Source organism: Perna viridis, chromosome 8 (genome assembly GCF_037379345.1).
Source record: "Perna viridis isolate PV_CMFRI_1.1 ecotype Kerala chromosome 8, ASM3737934v1, whole genome shotgun sequence".
Lineage (NCBI taxonomy): Eukaryota > Metazoa > Mollusca > Bivalvia > Mytilida > Mytilidae > Perna > Perna viridis.
Window position 1 is genome coordinate 4,687,033 of NC_142452.1, and position 20,260 is coordinate 4,707,292.

The 20,260-nt window shown below is 35.0% G+C and overlaps 1 protein-coding gene across 3 annotated transcripts; it reads left to right on the top strand.

Moving 5' to 3' along the window:
* The first annotated feature begins 10,149 nt into the window (after positions 1–10,149).
* Positions 10,150–19,310, top strand: LOC148609029 (uncharacterized). Of its 3 annotated transcripts, none has more exons than XM_088540915.1 (6): positions 10,183–10,286; positions 11,535–11,666; positions 14,421–14,510; positions 14,851–15,153; positions 16,845–16,970; positions 17,934–19,310. In XM_088540915.1, exons 2-6 carry the CDS (start codon positions 11,630–11,632, stop codon positions 18,563–18,565), a joined length of 1,188 nt encoding a protein of 395 aa, XP_088397041.1. In that variant the 5' UTR covers positions 10,183–10,286; positions 11,535–11,629; the 3' UTR covers positions 18,566–19,310. The 3 variants fall into 3 exon arrangements, with proteins under 3 accessions (XP_088397042.1, XP_088397041.1, XP_088397043.1); XM_088540917.1 differs by having other exon boundaries at positions 16,845–16,892; XM_088540916.1 differs by lacking the exon at positions 11,535–11,666 and having other exon boundaries at positions 10,150–10,286.
* Positions 19,311–20,260: the final 950 nt, after the last annotated feature.

Sequence of the window (20,260 nt, forward strand, 5' to 3'; positions counted from 1 at the left end):
TTTAACCATCATCGAAAACGAATCTCTACATTATATCCTTTCTAAAGGTCCCAACTACCGTGAACCACGCTCCATAAATTAGATTTATAACTTTAAAGTTATTATAGATGCCGTGGAGGACTATGCATGAAAATGGATAAAACGAGACCAAGAAGACATTGAGTCTCTGTCAGAGTGGTTAAAGGCCGTGAGGTCTTTATTTTTTAAACGAATGAGAGTTTTAAGTAGGTCAATGAGTGCCAGGGCTACATCTGTTTTCAAAGCTCCCGATTTAGCGAAAACATTGTCTACTATACATGACAAATATATATAAATAAATAGGACTGGGACAGCGGGATGCTTTAAATGTGGGAAATGTGATCATTGTAAAAAAGATTGTCATGACAGTAGAGTGAAAAAAAGTCCACTGAAAGTTCAGGAAACCACATCTGAAAAACAGAATGGTTCAATTGGGGTAAACGAACTGATCATGAGACTGAGACTGTTATGTTAAATACCAAAGTCAATGATACACAAGTGAAAATGTTGGTTGACACAATGACAACGGTAACCCTCATTTCAAAGAAACTGTTTAATCTTATGCATCCGCATGTAATGACACAAATGGACAGAAAGACTGCCAATGGATCTCTTTTGACGTTGTTTGGGAAAACCATCATTGACATTGACATAAATGGCTCGAACATAACATAACTGTAGTAGCTGAAAAAAACATTGCCATATCAGTTATATCAATGACATAATTTTGTGATTATCATCAGAAATAAATCTTCAGAGAGCCGAAAATTGTGTCATTGATATAACTTAAGGGAATATCAAGACAAAGGGAAAAGAGATCCTTTCATACTTTGAAGGTCAGATAGGTTGATATAGAGTATCTATCGCAACGATTGGTCAGTTAACTCATTGAAGCGCAGAACTCGTTTCTAGAAACGCCAGGAATGCAAACATGCCAACAAAAAACAGTTTGGGTATGGTTGAACAAGGTTAAAAGTAAAACAAAGTAACATGTGATCCGTGTATCAAAACGTTCAAGAAGGTGGCTTTTTACCAACGTTACATGACTACATACCACAGCGATGGTGGTATAACTAAAATGCCAGATATCAATGAAAAGAAAGAAGTTGAGGTGCGTACAACTACAACGATTAATAATTACACTTTCACTTACACTTACACATCTTCTTTTCTGAAGTCATTCGGACCTATAGTTTTTCTCTTATTTGAATCAGTAAAACATCCAACTCTGAAATGAAACTTCCACAGAACATGTACACAAGGCTGCAATGTGGTATAGAATCATCATTATCTTTCTATGCATTTCAAAAGCATAAAACAAGCAACTCTGTTTCTTTAGAGAAGAGTTTTGCAGATCACAAAAACTAAATATGACTTATAATCAATATGAAAGAATGTATCCCGAAAGGTATCACTGGCTGAAAAACAAGCGCCATGTGTCAAATTTTCTCTTGAAACCAACAACCATTTCTAACTTGTTTTGGTTGAGAATGATGTCTTTCCAACAACAAGGATTTCTATAATACTTCAGGGAAAACGTCATCAAACTTCTGCTTGAAACTTGATTCCTCATAACTAGCAACATCTGCAGATTTAAGGAATTAGTCAACCTGCAATCTGTACATGGCCTTTTAAATAATGGGGTATAAAAACGGTGGCTAACAGTACACCTGATACGGACAAAATGTCCTATCAATGTTGCCCCTCTATGAATCTTCACGGCTAAGTCTTGAATATCATAGCATCATAATATACCTTCATGAAAGTGGACAGCACATTCGTGAGAATTTGCTAGTCTTCTGCGCACGGAGTACCCAGTACCAATTCAAATAACAACAATACTTCCACTTAAGCTTAATCATGCTGTAAGCATGGTAGTTTAGAGCCTACCTGAAACGTCGCATGCAGAAATGGGGTTACTCTGGCTTGCTACATGCTGGGGACGTCAAGCCATAATACGGAAAACATTTGGACTCCGCAGAGGAAGCTACACTATATGGTGAAGCCTATTTAAAGTAAACCACGAAAATCTAAATAAAATGATTTGCAAGACGCAGCTTGATATGACAACAGAGGTCTAACCTTGAACAGTTGGGGTAACTTCATACCGTTCAAACTTAACACAGCTTTGAATTTTGATTAAGATTATAAATCTGAAAAAGGATAAAAAATAACTGCAACCAAAAGAGTTCCAGTCGAAATATGAAATTTAATCCCAAATTTCCTGTGGACATATGGAATATTGTTAAAAAATTTCAAAGCATTTCATTCCTTTTCACAAAAGTTATTATGAAGTAATCAGAAAAAAAATACTTGTATCTGGTCCTTTATTCATACCTGCTATAAGTTACAGCCCAAAAATTAATCAGTCTTCCCCTTGTGTGTATGGCATCTTGTAGTAAAATTTATATAAGATTTTTTCACTTTATTCAAGTTATTATACGAAAATAACAGAAGCAGAGACTCCCAGCAATAGTTGGAAATCCCAATAGAACTGATTGAAATCGCTATGTTATGTTGAGGTAAAACAAAGTTCCAAGTTACTGATCAATAAAGGAAGTGATATAAGTATAGTAACGCCTGTAAAAGTTGTTAAATCAAACTGAGTGTATCTTTCGATTAACTTTATCCTATACTAAAGTAACAACAAAAATACACCCCTTGGTCCATAAAGTGTTCAATATGGGACTTGATCAAATTCCCATAACAGGCATAACCCATAACTCCTGCAAAAGATTTGAGGGAGAAATACACATATCCTTTAGTTATATGGTAGAGTTGAACAAACAGTCTTGCTTCTGGTCCATTTACACTGGCCCATTTCTAAACAATTAGTTTTATATCCAAAAATTCAATTCAAACTTTTCCTTTTTGTGCAATGTAATATTGCTGTATAATTTTCTAGAAATTCATACATTTTTACTCATTCTATTGTCTGAAAACCAGATAAATGTTGGATTCTTTCCCCTTTTCAGCCTTTATTACTCTGTACTTGTAATAACCCCAATAACCAATCATACACATGCACCTGTATGTGGTAATAAAATTGTACGAGATCCTTGAGACGCATGATCTTATTGTGTGAGCTGTGTAGTTAAATCTTACGAAAAAGCTAGTTTCTGGTATTTGGTTCTAAACTTAGGTTCGCATCAACTCATATGTTTTTCTGATAACTCTGCAATTTTATGTTATCCCCAAAACTAAGTATCGACATTTGACTTTACAGATAATGACCACAAAGATGACACTGCTGCATGTGTATCTGACCAAAGTAAGTTGGACAGTTATAACTATAATCATGTTTGTTGGGGTTTAACGTCCGAGCAGCAATATTTCAGCTATATTCAGACGATGAACATGAAATGAAAAAGGGATGGGACACAAGGCCAGTGGGGTCGAAAAATTTTGATTGCCACTGGAAATAGGGAGAGGTGGGTAGGTCGGGCAATTTAGCCTCCTGTGGCGGAGCCCTATGGTTCCTACTCCGGGAGAATACCACAGTAGGGTCCTTTAACGTGAGAGGAATGTGGCATCTTTCCCAACACGGTGCACCACTATGGTTTGCGGTCAGGTTTCCCGTATTATAGCCTGACAACCCCAGCATGTAACACGCCTGGGGTACCCCATTCCACCTCCTGGTGCACACATCCCAGTTGCTCTGTGGGCAAAGCGCTTTAGCCCCCGGCTAGGGTACTGAGCACTATTTTGTCGCCTTTTACGACAAGCTTAGCGCTGCTGCAGGCCTATTCTTTTAACACCCGGACCTGCACGGGGTACTATGATCATGTAATAGCAGTTTATGGGAAATAAACAGAAGCGGAACTTACCATAAGAGGTCCTAGCTACATGCATGTCTAGACTAGAGTGCCTTGTTGTTCGAGATTCCAGAGTGTTACTTATTTAAGGGCTTGTGTGTTGAAGAATCAACAATGAAGAACTATGTTAGATTGAGATAGATGAAACCATTGTTTAAAAGTATGTGTAACATGTGTGTTGAAATGAGAATTTGTTTTTATTGGGAGGTACAATTTATTTTTGTTGGGAGGTACAATTTATTGGGAGGTACAATTTATTAGGCACAATACTTCTAGTAGCTGTAAATATTAACCAATAATAAACCAAGTTAGCCACGAATACTTGTTGATTACATGAATATATCGGGTGTTTTCATGTATTAAGTCAATGTATTTACACAACCTACATAAAATAAGGATAATGTGGTTTTATAGGAGTTACATTGATAGTATAAGTTAAAAATGTTGTGAAGGCAACAGTTTTTTTTTTAAATAATATGTTTTTCAACATGGCCCAACACCAAACCTCGGACTCTTGCAAATAATGCTCGTATTTGGCATTGAAAATGGATTACCATTTGAAACATAAAGACTATAGGCTGTTTTTAATAGTTTTACTTCTATCAATAAACATGGGGCGTGAAATGAAAATCTGTCAGCTTTTCCATTGGACAACTTGAAATAAGAAATTTCGCTATCTGAGAAAGTTGTCCAAGCTTTCTCATTTTTATTGGTTATCAATATTAACTTATTTTTTTTAGTCAACTTCAAAAATCATGTTTTCAAATGAATTTGATAAATTTTACATACCTATTATGCATTTAATATTTTACTTTTATTTTACTACGGTAAGCGGGTATAAAAAAATTCCCGGAAAATTTACGACACCAATTTTAAGAGTTGACTGTATTTGGGTCACTGCTAATGCGTTCAAAGGATTTTGGGGTCACGAAATTACTTTCAATTGCTGTTTGGCTGATAATACCATTGATCTGACGTAGAAATTAACATTAAATACCTATCATTTATCCCTTCTCGTCATTAGTTACAAATCTGACCGAGTTCCTAGAACCAGACATGCAGACAGGTGTTGACAGCTGAACTGACATTGTAGAAAAGCTTTGCATTGGTCTTGATGAATGGTTAAAAGCCGTTAATTGGTCGAAAGATCGGTGAGGGTAGCAAACACTTGAACAGTTTTCTTCAAAATTCGCTTTCCAATTAATTTTAACCGAAAAATAAGATACGTTTGTCTTTTGTTACTTCTTTGACAAACCTTTCTTATTTTTCCTAAAGCTAAAGAGACGGCATTCGATAGTTTTTTTTTCTCCAAATACGCCACTTTTTGCGGTCCCGCCATTCTGTCGTCACAAAAATCAATAGAAAATTATGTCCACTAGCAAAAAAAAAAGCTTTCAATGTACTTTAATACCCTTGCAGAGTAAAGCGGTAGGTAAGCAAGTAGAGGAGCGCAATTTGTTCCCATTGAAATGCCGACCGTTTATTGAAAAACGAGTCCAGCACACTGGACATATATGTACTTAAACAAAAATGTATCTTAACATTTATATGTCAGAGTGCATAGATAGTGCCATAACTATAGTATTCAAATAGTGACACTTGCCCTGATGTAAACAAAAGAAGATCAGGACATTATGCCATATATATCAGGTTGACAGTGGACACCCTCGTTCAGGTGCTATTTAAGCACTGAATATCTATTAACATTTGGATTTATAATTTCAAAGGCTTACCTGGTAATCATTTTGAATTTAAAAGAGCAGTTAGTTAGTAATCGTCAAAAAAAACAAAAACAAAAACAAACAAACAAACACATAAATGAAATAATAATTATCACTAAAAAATGTATATGGAATAACTGCATTCATCTAAAAAACGATACGATTATTAAAATAAAAGCGATTGACATTGACATCTGCTATTATTGAACTACATTTTATAATTGATGAAAAAGGGAAGTTTTCATCTTAAATCTTTGACAAATTTGACAAATTTGATTTTCCCTTTGGGTTTTTCGACGCAGTCGGTATAGTTTCACTTTTTACCCTTTGACCTTAAAGACGCTCTTCCATGGAACCGCAATTCACCTGATCGCAATTCTATTTTCCGATTGGCCCAATACTGATAACTTAGTGGCGTTCGAAAAAAAAACTGCATCGAAAATTTAAATGGCATGCAATGTGTTATTTCCTGTGTTAAATGTAGGAATTATAAGTGAAGAGAACACATTTTATTGCGTCGGCTATCTTTTTTTTCTTCCTATTGTAGTAAAATTCCATAGGCTCCTTGCTTGGAGTTTGACCTCCAAACTAATGGACCAGTGATCGATCTATAACTGACATAAATGCCTGTTCTATTCATAGGACCTAACGTTCCAGGGCAAAAAGGTTTACCCTCTGCTTTGTGAAATAGATTTTTTCGACTGTTCCATTATTTTTTTTACTGTTTTCGTGTGCTGTAATTTCATGTGGTCTAAGGTTTACCGCTGTCGACACTTCTGTTACTGTTATTTTCTTCTAATAATGTATTTTTTTCAATAACAAGGGTTCTTACGGTTTCTAAGAAGTAGTAAAAGGAATAATCAGGTAACTTTTTTATAATTCCTTTTTTAAATAACTTTATTATATAACAATACGAATTAAAATTTAAAGACAAATCATACTATTGTTTATGCGCATTGTATGGCGCAAACTTTTATATCGTCGTCAATTTGTGACGTCGCTTTTTGCTCGAATTTCGCGATTTATCGCGAAAAGCCAAGTGAGCTTATGCCATCGTCGTCGTCGTCATCGTCTTCGACGTCGTCATCGTGGACAAATTTAAAAAAAAAAATCTTCTCCTCTGAAACTACGGGACTGACAGGTTTTAAACTTAACATGATTGTTCCTTAGAGTGTTCTGCACAAAATAACCATTGGGATTTTTGATCCATGAAAAAACATGGCCGCTGTTACTAAAAATAGAACATAGGGGTCAGATTGCAGTTTTTGCAAATAACTCAAAAACCGTCGCCTTTAGCAAATTTCTGGCGGAGTAAAATTGTTCAACATCATGAGATGGACCTATGCCAAAATTTGCAAAACGATTGGTCAACTGAAACACTTTTTTTTGTATTTTCGCATGTGCAACTTTGAAAATCTTCTTCTCAAAATCAAAATCCATTGCGCAGAATTCAATGAAAGTTGGCATTTCTGTTTCTTAGGGTATCGCACACAAATTGACCATTGGATTGTTGATTCTTGAAAAAACATGACCGCCATTACTAAAATAGAACATAGGGGTCAAATGGTAGGTTTTTGCAAATAACGCAAAAACCGTTGCCTTTACCAAATTTTTGACATGGGTAAAATTGTTCAGCATCATGAGAAGGACCAATGCCGAAATTTTCAAAGCCATTCATTGACTGATGTAGGAGTTACGGCTCCTGAAACAGTTTTTATTGTTTTTTTTTTCACATGTACAACTTTGAAAATCTTCTCCTCTAAAACCATTTAAGATCATTGGATGAAATTAATAAGCATAATAGTTCTTTAGTGTATTGTGCTCAAAATGACTGTTGTGATTTTTAATCCGTGAATAGATATGGCTGCCTATACTAAAAATGGAACATAGGGGTTTTTGAAAAAAATTCAAAAATTGTTGCCTTTAGCAAAATTCTGGTTCAGGTAATGAAAATGCTATGAAAAGCATTTCCTGCATTTGACAATTTAGTTGATTTTAACTTAGCCTGTCTCATTCCTCAAGTTTTTCAAATAAGCAAATGGTTAACCAGGTGAGCGATTCAGACTCCCTTGAGCCTCTAGTTTTTGGATATTGAACATTAATTTGTGTATATTCTATGGAATATAAACTTGAAAGTGCAAAAAAAGAATTCGGAGTTGCCGCTTCCTGGTTACCGAAAAACAACATTGGACATTTCGTATGTCGATTTCATGAATATTTAGAGAACTGTATATCTATAATCGTGAAAAACTGTTCAAAATGGTTTATTTATAAAGGTTTCTAACGTCAACATTGGAAATGGCGGGAAAGTAAAGCCAAAGATGTGCGTCTATATTGACGGTTGGTGCCGACGGATTGGGAAGATCGGTTCAACAGTCACGTACGAAATTTACGTTAAAACTGATAACACAAAAAGGGAACTGCTGCCATAGAAGCTTTAAAAACGCAAATCGGGAAAATATCAATGAACCGATAAAATCCGATAGTGAATACGTAATCCGTGAAATTACTAAAGAAATTGAGTACTTGAGATTAAACCATTGGAAAGTTAAAAGCACAAACACTGCCCTTAAAAATAAAGAGTTACAGAGGCAAATTGAATATTAATTCAAATGTTACATGGACCCACGTCATAAGAGAATCAGAAGAGGGCCAGATGATTGCCGACCAGTTAGCAAGAAGTGCGTACGATGAAGCGAATAAGATATCTAGGGATATAACGAAACGTACGGATTTTCAGTGAATTTTCACGACACATAATTTTGTAGCTGAATTATTCAAGAGTTTACAATTGAAAAAATGAAACTAAATACTTATATCCGAAGTAAAAGTTAGCGAACAATAGATGGCCGATAGGAGTTTTTGAAAAAGTAAATAATGTCTGTCGAAAAATAAACAGACTTAATTCTAACCCTGTTTGTCCCCGTTGACTTCAATGTTAATAATCAAAGTGCTGAAGCACAGAGTCAAGGAAGACCTCAAATTTATCCAAAAAAAAATATTCATGTAACAAAATTGTAAGCTAAATACACCGATCAAAAACTTACTCATTTTAAAGAAATAATCATTTGTTTTAATGCAATGCATATTATACTACTTGTTTATCAATGTATTTTTGGATCTTCTTTTGTACTGTTACTTTTGGTATTCCTGGCTGTGTGCCTGTATGTTCTCAAATCATGACACTTTACACTTAAATCAGCATTTCTTAAAAAATATGAAATCCACTGGGAATCACTGACTATCAATATTAGATGAATTTGCAAAGTAAGAATGGATCCAGACTTTGAAATTTCGGGTTGGAAATGCGTGCAGTAGAAATGAATCCCGCGGACTGGAGGAGGTTGAACAAGTGCCTAATCTAAAGGAAGGAGCAAAAAGCTTCTCCTTATGTGCGATCACTTTTACAGGGAATTTGTTTGTAATAGAATAAATCAACAAATAAGTCTATATTTTTAATTTTCGAAAATAATTTACTAACACTTGTCCTTGTCATTATTGTCTAAATCAGGGCCTAGGTTGAACTTGTCGAAAATGTGCACGTTTTTACAATAAATGATTACCTTTATTGAGGAAATTTTCAATGCAAACGAGGATACAAACTCGTGTCGTAAAAAGTACTCATAGATTTGAGGGATTTAAGATTCCAATTGGAAAGTCAAGGATATAGAGATGTGGTTAATACAGGAAATATGATGGACTTTGAGTATAATTCCATCTTTTCTTCTCTCCAAAGCAAAAAGGTTACTAGTGAACCCATACCCCATGAGTATGATAAATCACTATTTCTCATAAGCTGAGTGTTTTATACTTGTCAGCCCTCAATAATTTATGTGCATTTCATTCATTTTTTCTGCATGTTTTTTTTTCACAAATATGTACACTTGTAAAGATAACAATGCAAGCATCTCTTATGTTTTGCAAATTAATTTGCTAAGAAATCGGGATTCAGTTTTGTATATTTTTTTAGATGTTGACATATACACAAACAGGTGCTTCATGCTACTGATACATGTACCAGCACTTGAGAGTTACGAACTTTGCTTCATGTTTAATAGTGTACCAGCACAAAAAAAGTTTTATTTTTGCTTTCTTCTCACTACATCTAGTGAAACTTCTACGTGATGACAACTGAAAAGGAACCAAGGAAACCAATCATAACAGTCTTTGATAAATGCAATATATTACAAGTACAGAAGTACAGAAACCTCCTCCTGTTGGGAAATATTATTATATATACTGATAATTTCGTGCAAAATCAGGCACAGGTTTTTACTAGTTTGAAACCGCCCGGCCAATATTCCCACAGTGATCAATACTGGTCGATTTAGATTTCGGTCATTATTTATATTTTTTGTTCTACGTTCTACATTTAAAAATGTTAATATGATAAGTATCTACTATATTTCAGTGTTCTAAAGTTATATTCTTAAAATATCTATCATCTGTATTAATTAAGAAAAAAATAAATAAACATTCCTTCCTCGAAATAAGTAATAATTTTAATTGTTTTAATTAATTCAAAGATAGTTCCTCATATGATACATAATGTATATCGATTATTGCCCGTAAATTCTCAATATAAACAAGGAACTCGGTACTCAAGCAAACCGATTGTTTCAAATAATTTCAGTGTTGATATGAGGAAGATTTGTTTTTAAAACACATGATAAGGAAATAATAAAAAAAAAAAACACGTTGCACAGATGAACGAAGGTCATGATTATGAAAGGTAAGCAAGTATCAATGTAAAAGTTGTATTAACATTCTCAAGCGCCCTAGACCACTCGGCCAGCTATATAGCCTAGCTGGCCGAGTGGTCTAGGGCGCTGGACTTTGTGCAGGCGGTGTTGCCAAGTTCGAGTCCCGTGGAGGGAACGACCAAAAATTTGCATCGCAAATTTGACAGTTCTAACATCGTTGGGAATTTTTCAGACCTTTCTATACGTTTACATATCTTCCCTGTATCAATTTGATCCGATGCAGTGGATGCAAATTTTTGGTCGTTCTCTCCGCGGGACTCGAACTCGCTGTGACATCTATGGCAACACCGCCTGCACTAAATCCAGCGCCCTAGACCACTCGACCAGCTAAGCTATATAAAAATATCGCTTTCGCTGGCCGGGTCATTCCTCCTCGTAGGATTAATCTAGGGCTGTAACTTAGTACACGATGTATGGTAGTACGGGACAGTTCATCTAGGTGTTATTATGTAGGATGGAGGATCAAATTAATGATGCATGTCACAACAAATCAATATTATACAACGTCTCAGAATGTGACGACTCTATTCGCTACACTGCTCCATCGGATCAAATTGATACAGGGAAGATAACGTAAACTTATAGAAGGGTCTGAAAAATTCCCAACGATGTTAGAACTGTCAGATTTGCGATGCAAATTTTTGGTCGTTCCCTCCGCGGGACTCGAACTCGTACCGCTGTGAAATCTATGGCAACACCGCCTGCACTAAATCCTATATTTTTATATAGCCTAGCTGGTCGAGTGGTCTAGGGCGCTGGATTTAGTGCAGGCGGTGTTGCCCTAGATGTCACAGCGGTACGAGTTCGAGTCCCGCGGAGGGAACGACCAAAAATTTGCATCGCAAATTTGACAGTTCTAACATCGTTGGGAATTTTTCAGACCCTTCTATAAGTTTACGTTATCTTCCCTGTATCAATTTGATCCGATGGAGCAGTGTAGCGAATAGAGTCGTCACATTCTGAGACGTTGTATATATATATGTAAGATTAATCGTCTAAATAAAATTCAACAATCACTCTTACGGGGTGATGGATCGTTAAAAAACGATGCGAAACATAACAATAAATTAAATATACGTCTAAATATGTTTAACATCACCAGAAGATGGTAAAATTTACATTGAATATGAGTTTTATGCTGATGAAGGATATCAGTTATCTGAAATATTCAATGTAAATTTTAACATATTCTGGTATAAAAATTTGACACTTTTCAGTTCATCCAAATAGGACATCTTCTCTCCATTGTTTACTTGCAAAACAAGAAGAAATCTGAACTTGACTTAATTGTTCGTTGCTTGGATGTTGGTGAATGGTAGTCATACAACGTCTCCTATTTTTATATTATAGTAAGTGACATTCGGAAAATACTCCAAGTTTTAGATTAATGTCTAGAAAGAATCAATGTACCCTCTAGCGATTGGTCAATGGTGACATCACCGTGCTCTTCATTCAAACTCCTGCATCTAAATAGAAAACAAAATATTACCCCACAATCTTCATCTTTTTGTCAACGAAGACAAATTCCTAATTTGATCAAGAGACCATCAGTTAAAATGAAGATATCTAGAACACGTAGAATTATTAGAAGATAAAATATATGTACATGTACAACTACATATTAGCAAGCTGTTAATATTTTAGTACTACGTTTAAATTTATAAATAAATAGACCAATAGCCTACCGTACGGGACAGAAACGTTAACTGTTTGTAGCGCGTTTTTGTTTTTGTATTATTATCAAATAAACATATACATTGTAACTTCGCCCCCTCTTAAAATGATTGAAATGTAAGTACCGGACAGACAACTACATCAAAGTAAAAGCAAGATCACATTTAGAACGAGAAACAGGTTATTGTTCCATAACCTGTCCCTCGTTCTAATTGTGGTTACAAAAAATGCTGGAACGTACAAAAACTATACCAGACACCAAAAATAAGACGAAATTAATGTAATATAACGAGAGTGAATATGGAGCGACTACAACTCCCCCGTACGAAAAATGTCAGCTCAGTGCCATCCGTGGGTATTCAATAAACGACGATGAAACCTCAACACCAAAAGGCAGGCTAGCCAAATAGACATACTGGTACAGCGAAAAGGTTGCCCTTATAGGCTCCAGCAACATAAAAGTAAACTGAAAATGAAAAGGAAACAAGACATACAGAGGCCAGAAATTTCTGACCTTGGAACAGGCGCAACGAAACATGTACTTCTGTGTCAATTACTTTAAGAAAAAAAATTCAATTCGGAAGAATATTAATGAAAAAAATACAAAAAAAATGTAAAGATTAAAAAGATAAGTATAAGAAAGGTGTCATAGAGACTTCACTCAATGTACGAGTAAAAACTTTTTTATTTCGCGATTTTCACTATAAAATAATACTTATTCCGGTCTTAGAAAGGGTATATAAATATTGGCTCATGGAATATAAATCATAAGCTGTGAATGTGACATTATATACCCTGTCTAAGGCCGGAATAACATATAATATCCTTTACGAATGAGTCTTTTCAAGGTTTAGTCAACTTATTGGGTGAGCATTGAGCTTTCCGTGCTTTGTAAAGAATATTGCCAGGAAATAAAAGTTGAGAGATATCCACACGTGTTAATCGTACATCTGTTTTTGAAAATGAGTTCAGTTTATGGGTCGAACAATTTTGTAGATTTTTTTTACGAGCTTGTGATATCGAACACCTTGATGTACATGTAGTAAATTTTCGTTTGTATAAGATTACTTTCGTGAAAATCCGAAACATAGTTACAAATTCGAGCAAATCGAATCTATTGTGATATGTAAACACTATATGATGGTGACAATGGGACATCAACATCCAACAGATAGTTATGATTAATGATAGCGAAAGAAAAGTAATTTTAATACTAAGTTTACCATTATTGATATGAATACTTAGACGAAGAAACGGACATGTTTAATTATCAGTATTTGCTTTGTTCAAAGAAAATGCTGTTGAATATACATCTTTATTACTTATATTCAAGTCGTCGTTGTTAAGAGCCAAAACATCGTCCAAATATCTGAAGGCATTATTAAACTTTTTCTACCAAATGTTATTTTGAAGGGTATTTTCCTATTCTTGCCAAACAATTCGATCCATAATTATATAGAAAGATCCACAATCACCAAGTGGTGCACAATTGGTCGCCATGGGAATTTCAATAACTTGACGATAAAAGGTATCGCCCAAGCGAACGAAAATGTTGTCTAACGAGAATTCGAGCCTGTAAGTCTATCAAAAGAAGTCCAAATTAGTATAGTTTCCAAGTTTAATACCTAAAAGAATTCGAACAAATATATTCACATCCCGATTTATCGAAGGACTACTTGATAAGATAAACCGATTTTTGTTTTATGAGATTGTAGGGAAATACACACCATATATATATATTTAAGCATAAATGATCATCCCGGAATCATTTATGCTTAACTGGGAATACGGAAAAGGTGCACAGAAGGAGTATGTGTACTCTACGACATCATGAACAAATTTCTTTTTAATGATCAACGAGGTTGTTATGTTTACCGTAAGACCTTGCTGAAATAATATACATACTAAATATTCGTACCTTGAAAGAATTTTTAATTTAGCACGATACAAAAATCCGTATCGCTACGAAAGGCTTTGGTATATATACTAAAAGACATGTCGAAATTACTTAGTACGCACACAGTTATATCCAGGAGTACTGTCCCATCCACTAACTTACTCCATTAGGCATATTCGGAATGATTTCCATTGTTCCGTAGGCCTCCCATTTATGAAGCAATTTGTCGATAAAACTGAAATATTTTTTTATGTCTATACTACAAGGAAGACCTTTTTTGTATTCAAATTATGTTTTGCTTTTTGTTTTGTTTTTGTTTTTGTCTTTTCGTTTTGTGCGTTTTAATTCTTCAAACTCCTTCTAAATACATGAAAATAATGAATTCATATTAATGGTAGACTATCATTGTTAGAAAATCAATGCTTGCTACCTCCATGACAGTTTAGGAAATTAAGAGAATGATCAACGCAGTACAATGTAGCAGTTTGTTTCCACTGTAAATACAAAAATGTAATTACACATCATCTTTTAGCTTATACTCTGAAGTTTGATTTATTCACAAGAACACAAAGAAAACTCCTACTTGGTACAACTTTAGTTTGGGTCTTTTTGCCATATTCAGGTAAGATTATAACTCACTCCACGTTATAGAACTCTATAACTTTTATCTACCATACATGTAGTATTTTGTACTTTGACGCTTTTCGTACATTTGCATTATATTAAGAACATTTTGTCTAGACAAAAATATATTGTAGATCATTTAAAAACAAAAATACTTATTCAGGGATAACATAATGAATGTTCAGTGGCATACAGATACAGGTACATAATAGCTAGTGTTTGTTTAACAATGCATGTATTTTCTTGGGGCTACCTGTCTTTTTCTTCGTTTACTATTTCTTCACCGACTGACATTCTTTTTTATTTATATGTTTAGTCAAAGTTTTGTTTACTTAAAGTTCTAAATTGTACGAACACGACCACAGTGATCGGAACAGTGGGTGGAAGGTCTACACTACTTTGTGACTTGAGACCAACAGACTCAGTGGTACAATGGGTCCGATTTGGTAAAATACTATCAAATGGTAATGATATAAATATTAACATCAATGGATCGAGTCGTTATACCATATTGGGAGATGAAACAGGGGAGTTTAATCTGATGATTAAAGGAACTCAGATGTCAGATGTAGGGATATATCGATGTGATAGCCGAGTCAACGAATACGCAATTACATGTTATGTTAACCTGAGTGTAACAGGTAAGTTAAGCTCGGTTTATCACAGTACTGTTTGACATATACGAATTATTGTATACTTTCTTAATTTTCACATCTTCAAACTGTAATTTTAGTGTTTCTTTTATTAACAAATCTGTTTTAAGGTTGGAATTACATGTAACGTAAAGTTTACGGAGAGTTTGCATCCTCAACATGATTCACCTCCACAAGAAACATACTCTAAAGGTACATGTTTTTTGTACATGTGTAGATAGATATTGTTCCATGCTACTTCCGGTACATTGTTAGTTTGTAAAAGGACTAGGTCTGGATCACAATTCTGATTTTGTTAATCTTTGTTTTCATGTTTTATTTTACTTTCCGATGACCAATTCTGTCAATAAAAAATTCTGTAACTGAAGTGCATTTGTTTCGTTTCCTTATCTACGGAGTACTGACATGGATGGTAGATTCTTGTTTATTTTATTTTCTAATCTGTAAACTTTTGTTATGTTTTATCAAGACCTATTAAATCTTTTACTGGTGTGATCATTACAAGCTTCGTTTGTAAATTTGATAAGCCGTGTCCTGCATAGTCCTGCATAATCCTGCGTAAATTGACTTGTCAGTTATGCAAATATGCACAGTACTCTGGAAAGTTTGTTTGTTTGTTGGGGTTTAACGTCCGAGCAGCAATATTTCAGCTATATTCAGACGATGAACATGAAATTGATGATAAAATGAGCATGAAATGATGATGAAACGAAAAAGGGATGGGACACAAGGACAATGGGGTCGACAAATTTTGATTGCCACTGGAAATAGGGAGAGTTGGGTAGGGTCGGGCAATTTAGCCTCCTGTGGCGGAGCCCTATGGTTCCTACTCCGGGGGAATACCACAGTAGGGTTCTTTAACGTGCGAGGAACGTGGCATCTTTCCCAACACGGTGCACCACTATGGTTTGTGGTCAGGTTTCCCGTATTATAGCCTGACAACCCCAGCATGTAACACGCCAGGGGTACCCCATTCCACCACCTGGGGCACACATCCCAGTTGCTCTGTGGGCAGAGCGCCCTAGCCCCCGGCTAGGGTTCTGAGCACTATTTAGTCGCCTTTTACGACAAGCTTAGCGCTGCTGCAGGCCTATTCTTTTAACACCCGGACCTGCACGGGGATACTCTGGAAAGAGATTCAGATTTTATTTAGTAGTCCTCATGCCTTTTGAAAATGTTCACACCCTGGCTAGCAGAGCTGATATTACCAATCTCCTCAGCATACAAAATAAACGCATCTTGATTTACTACAAATTACTTTGTTAGGATGGGAATATTGTTCGTATGGCAGCTCAATTTGTTGCACGGTATTGATATGCTTGAAGATGTTAGGTTCAGTACTGAGTGCGATGGAGAAGTTTGAAATAACAAATATTCTACTGAATAGACGATTGCTTTGTAGTAGGCAGATTTAAATGTAGAAGATCAGGCAAAGGTTATAATGTCTACATATGATAGGTGATATAGATGCAAGCCTCTCTCGGTTATAATGTCTACATTTGATAGGTGAAATAGATACAAGCCTCTCTCAGTTATAATGCCTACATATGATAGGTGAAATAGATGCAAGCCTCTATCAAAACTAGCTTCAAAAGAAAGACATAGCTTGTAAGTTTAATTTCGTTGACATGTAAGATACATATGATACCAAGGTATTTATAGCGCACTCTTCGTTGCAGATACAAAAGAAGAATCAAAACATGATCACATTGGTGGAGAGGGTAAAGGTATGTCTTCTTATGATCACATTGGTGGAGAGGGTAAAGGTATGACTACTTATGATCACATTGGTGGAGAGGGTAAAGGTATGTCTTCTTATGATCACATTGGTGGAGAGGGTAAAGGTATGTCTTCTTATGATCACATTGGTGGAGAGGGTAAAGGTTTGACTACTTATGATCACATTGTTGGAGAGGGTAAAGGTATGACTACTTATGATCTCATTAGTGGAGAGGGAAAAGGTATGACTCCGGTAACACAGTACCATACAAAACAGAAAGTACTTAGTCATTTTCTTAGATTTATTTACCAAAATATGATCAACTTATGAAATTCCATTCAATTTGAAATCTGTCGAAAAACTACCTAATACGACAATTTATGGACAAAATGTTTTCAAAATGAAGAAGAGATCAATTATTGGCAATATCAATTGTTCAAAATGCCTTTTTGATATTGCATTTAGTTCTAAAATATCACTCTGTTGGTCGGGAATGCCAAAGGAACTGTTGTTTTATACAATATATGTGTTTTCGGTTTAAAATGTGACAAAAACGAAGCTTTTTAATTGCGTTTGTTAGTTAATATGAAGATGTATTTCTATTACAAAAGTAAAACACATGATCATGGTGTAGCTCAATACGACAAAATTTCTATGTCTTACATGTACTCGTAGCCCAGACTAAACAATCGCACCAGTGGGATATCGTTTTTGAAATGTGTTTTGCTTTCAGGTTTTGGCTGCCATGTCATTTTAAAGTTTAGATATCTGCCATTTCCTTTATTTTTTTAAGGATGGTTTTTTTTTAACTTCGAGTAATAACTTCTAACGCCCGGGGTTAAAGACAAATGAAACTCGTAGAAACGTAGACAAAATAATCGGAAATACACATACATGTAGAACTGATATACATTTACACTTAAAGCAAGAAAAAATGAATACATTACATTATGAGGACGAGCTCTTATATCGCTTCATTTAAATAAATTGCCGCAACAATTATATGTTTGTCTAATAAACTTATATTATAGGTTACATTTTTTTCTAGGATTTAACCTGTATGCTTGGATAGGGATGTTCGTTGCTGTATGCTTTCTTGTTATTTTGATAACACTATCATTAGCTTACATTGTAAGCAAGAAACAAGAAATTAAGGACATAAAAACAGAGGATAAACACACAGAAGAACAATCAAGAGATATATGGACCTCTAACAACGGGTGCTATGCTGATAATGATAATTTAGACTTGAATAGGCTACACGTAGAAACCCAGCAGACAGGATTCACTGATACCTCAAAACGGAATAAAGCCACAGGGAAGCAATCTAAAGACACATGGAAAGTAGACAACGGGTGCTATGCTGTTAGTAATAATATAAACTTGAAAAGGCAACAAGTAGAAAACCAGCAGACAGAATACGTTGATACCACAAATTGGGATAGATCCACAGAAGGGCAAAAACGCACATGGACAGTAAACAACGGATGCTATGCTGTTAATGACGTTACAAACTTGAATCTGCGGCGTTTAGAAACTCAACAATCAGAAGACGTTGATATAACGTTAAGATCTCATTGTGTACTTGACAATGACATTCAGACAAATCCATACTGTGATCTGTTGAATGATAGAAACAACGATCCCAACATATATGGCAGAATTCAACATACCGTATAAGTGTTGTCTTGGTTTGTTTGTTTGTTTGTTTTTTGTTCGTTCGTTTGGTTTTTTTTGTTTTGGTGTGGAAAATTTCGCGTTTTTCTTCAAAAACTGGGTGAGTGTGTTTAGCGTAATCTAATTTTAGCAGAAGACAAACAGTTCAATGAATACCGAATTCTCCACTGATCGACGAAAAAGGCTAAGGAGGAACAATTACCAGCAGGAGACCTCGATGAGGTGTAGAAAATGCGTATTTATTCATTATTAATCTTTCAATGAAAGTTTTTATTTTTTATGTTTCTCTGCGTTAGAAAACAATTTATTAATTAGAATACCGCGATTAATTGGATCAATTCGTATTATACGTCCCTGATTCAACGAGTCAGCTTAAATGTTTACATTTCCTTTTCGTATGCAAACCAAGAGTTTCACTAAAATAATGGTCTTAACTTCGACAGTTTATAAAAAAAAAATGTTTAAATTTGCCATGCTTGTGTAATAATATTTGACATCTGGAAGCAGTTAATCAAGTGGAGTAAAGGATTAGTTGACAATATGAGAAATTTTCGTGATGTCATCACTTACCTGTGATTTGGTCTTGGTTGGCAAAAAATCCTTCGAGTGACATTGGGCATCAACTTTAAAATCACCATAACTTTTTCATTTTTCACGATAATTGAAAAAGTCTTTTGATTCCCTACACTGCCAATAACACTCTTGTTATTTATGGAACTTCTAAATAAATAAATATTCAGTAATAAGACTTTACAAGCATAACATTAAAAAAAATATATGTGAAATTGAGGTTTACATATAAATATTAGTTCTAACTTATTTTTCAAGTAAAGTAGTTCCAAATTCCCATACATTCATTCATATATTTATTTCCTCATAAATGAGATTATAAAATGAAGCAGTATATTAAGCACCCACTCAACTAAAGGAGAGGAGAACTAAACACAATTGATGAGGAAGTATACATATATATCACACATACTACATACAATGCGATCTCATAAAATAAATAATTTGCTAATGACACGTCCTGCATTACTAAAGAATCAGTTTTGTCGATCGGCCGAACTTGGCGACACATTGTGCAACATGCGAGTGGCATAGTTGAACAAAGTACTTATAATCATCGCTTTCGAAACTAAATATAGGCTCATGACCGAGAAGAGTTTGAAATAACGTTTCGTCGTCGTATGAAAATAGTTCAAGACACAGTGGCAGTTCAAAATCTCTATAATTACCTCACTCCATATCCAACGGTATGCCCTCGGTGCAGGAGCAAGCACAACACGCGTGAACATTGCCATCAATATAATTGAGGTTACAAACATCGCAGACTACATGACCCGTCAAATAAGGAATTTCAGTTATGAGTTTGGTAATAATATATGCATTTCTAATGTCTTTAAATGACTGCATTTTTCCAGAAACTCGCAATTGACACAGTGTTATGAATTTTCGCAAAACGATTTAAATTGGGATCGGCTAAAATGCGATTTCTCCAGTCATTGAGTTGTATATCATCTACTGCTTTGTGTACAATTGATTTCCATCGTGATTTTGAGAGAAAGACTCTTCCCTTACATATTCTGAGAGATATTTAGTTAGTTCCTAGGTACACAGGATACTCACAATATCTGGAATAGCACCGTATTGATATCTATTGTTATCCATAAGACAGAAAAAAAAAAGTTTCATTAG

What these genes read in the sequence shown, in the direction of transcription:
- LOC148609029 (XM_088540915.1), top strand. Translation starts at nt 11,630, where the DNA reads ATGGTAGTCATACAACGTCTCCTATTTTTATATTATA. An exon ending in GGTCTTTTTGCCATATTCAG is followed by an intron (nt 14,511 to 14,850) that starts GTAAGATTATAA and finishes GTTTACTTAAAG; the next exon opens with TTCTAAATTGTACGAACACG. An exon ending in CATTGGTGGAGAGGGTAAAG is followed by an intron (nt 16,971 to 17,933) that starts GTATGTCTTCTT and finishes ATTTTTTTCTAG; the next exon opens with GATTTAACCTGTATGCTTGG.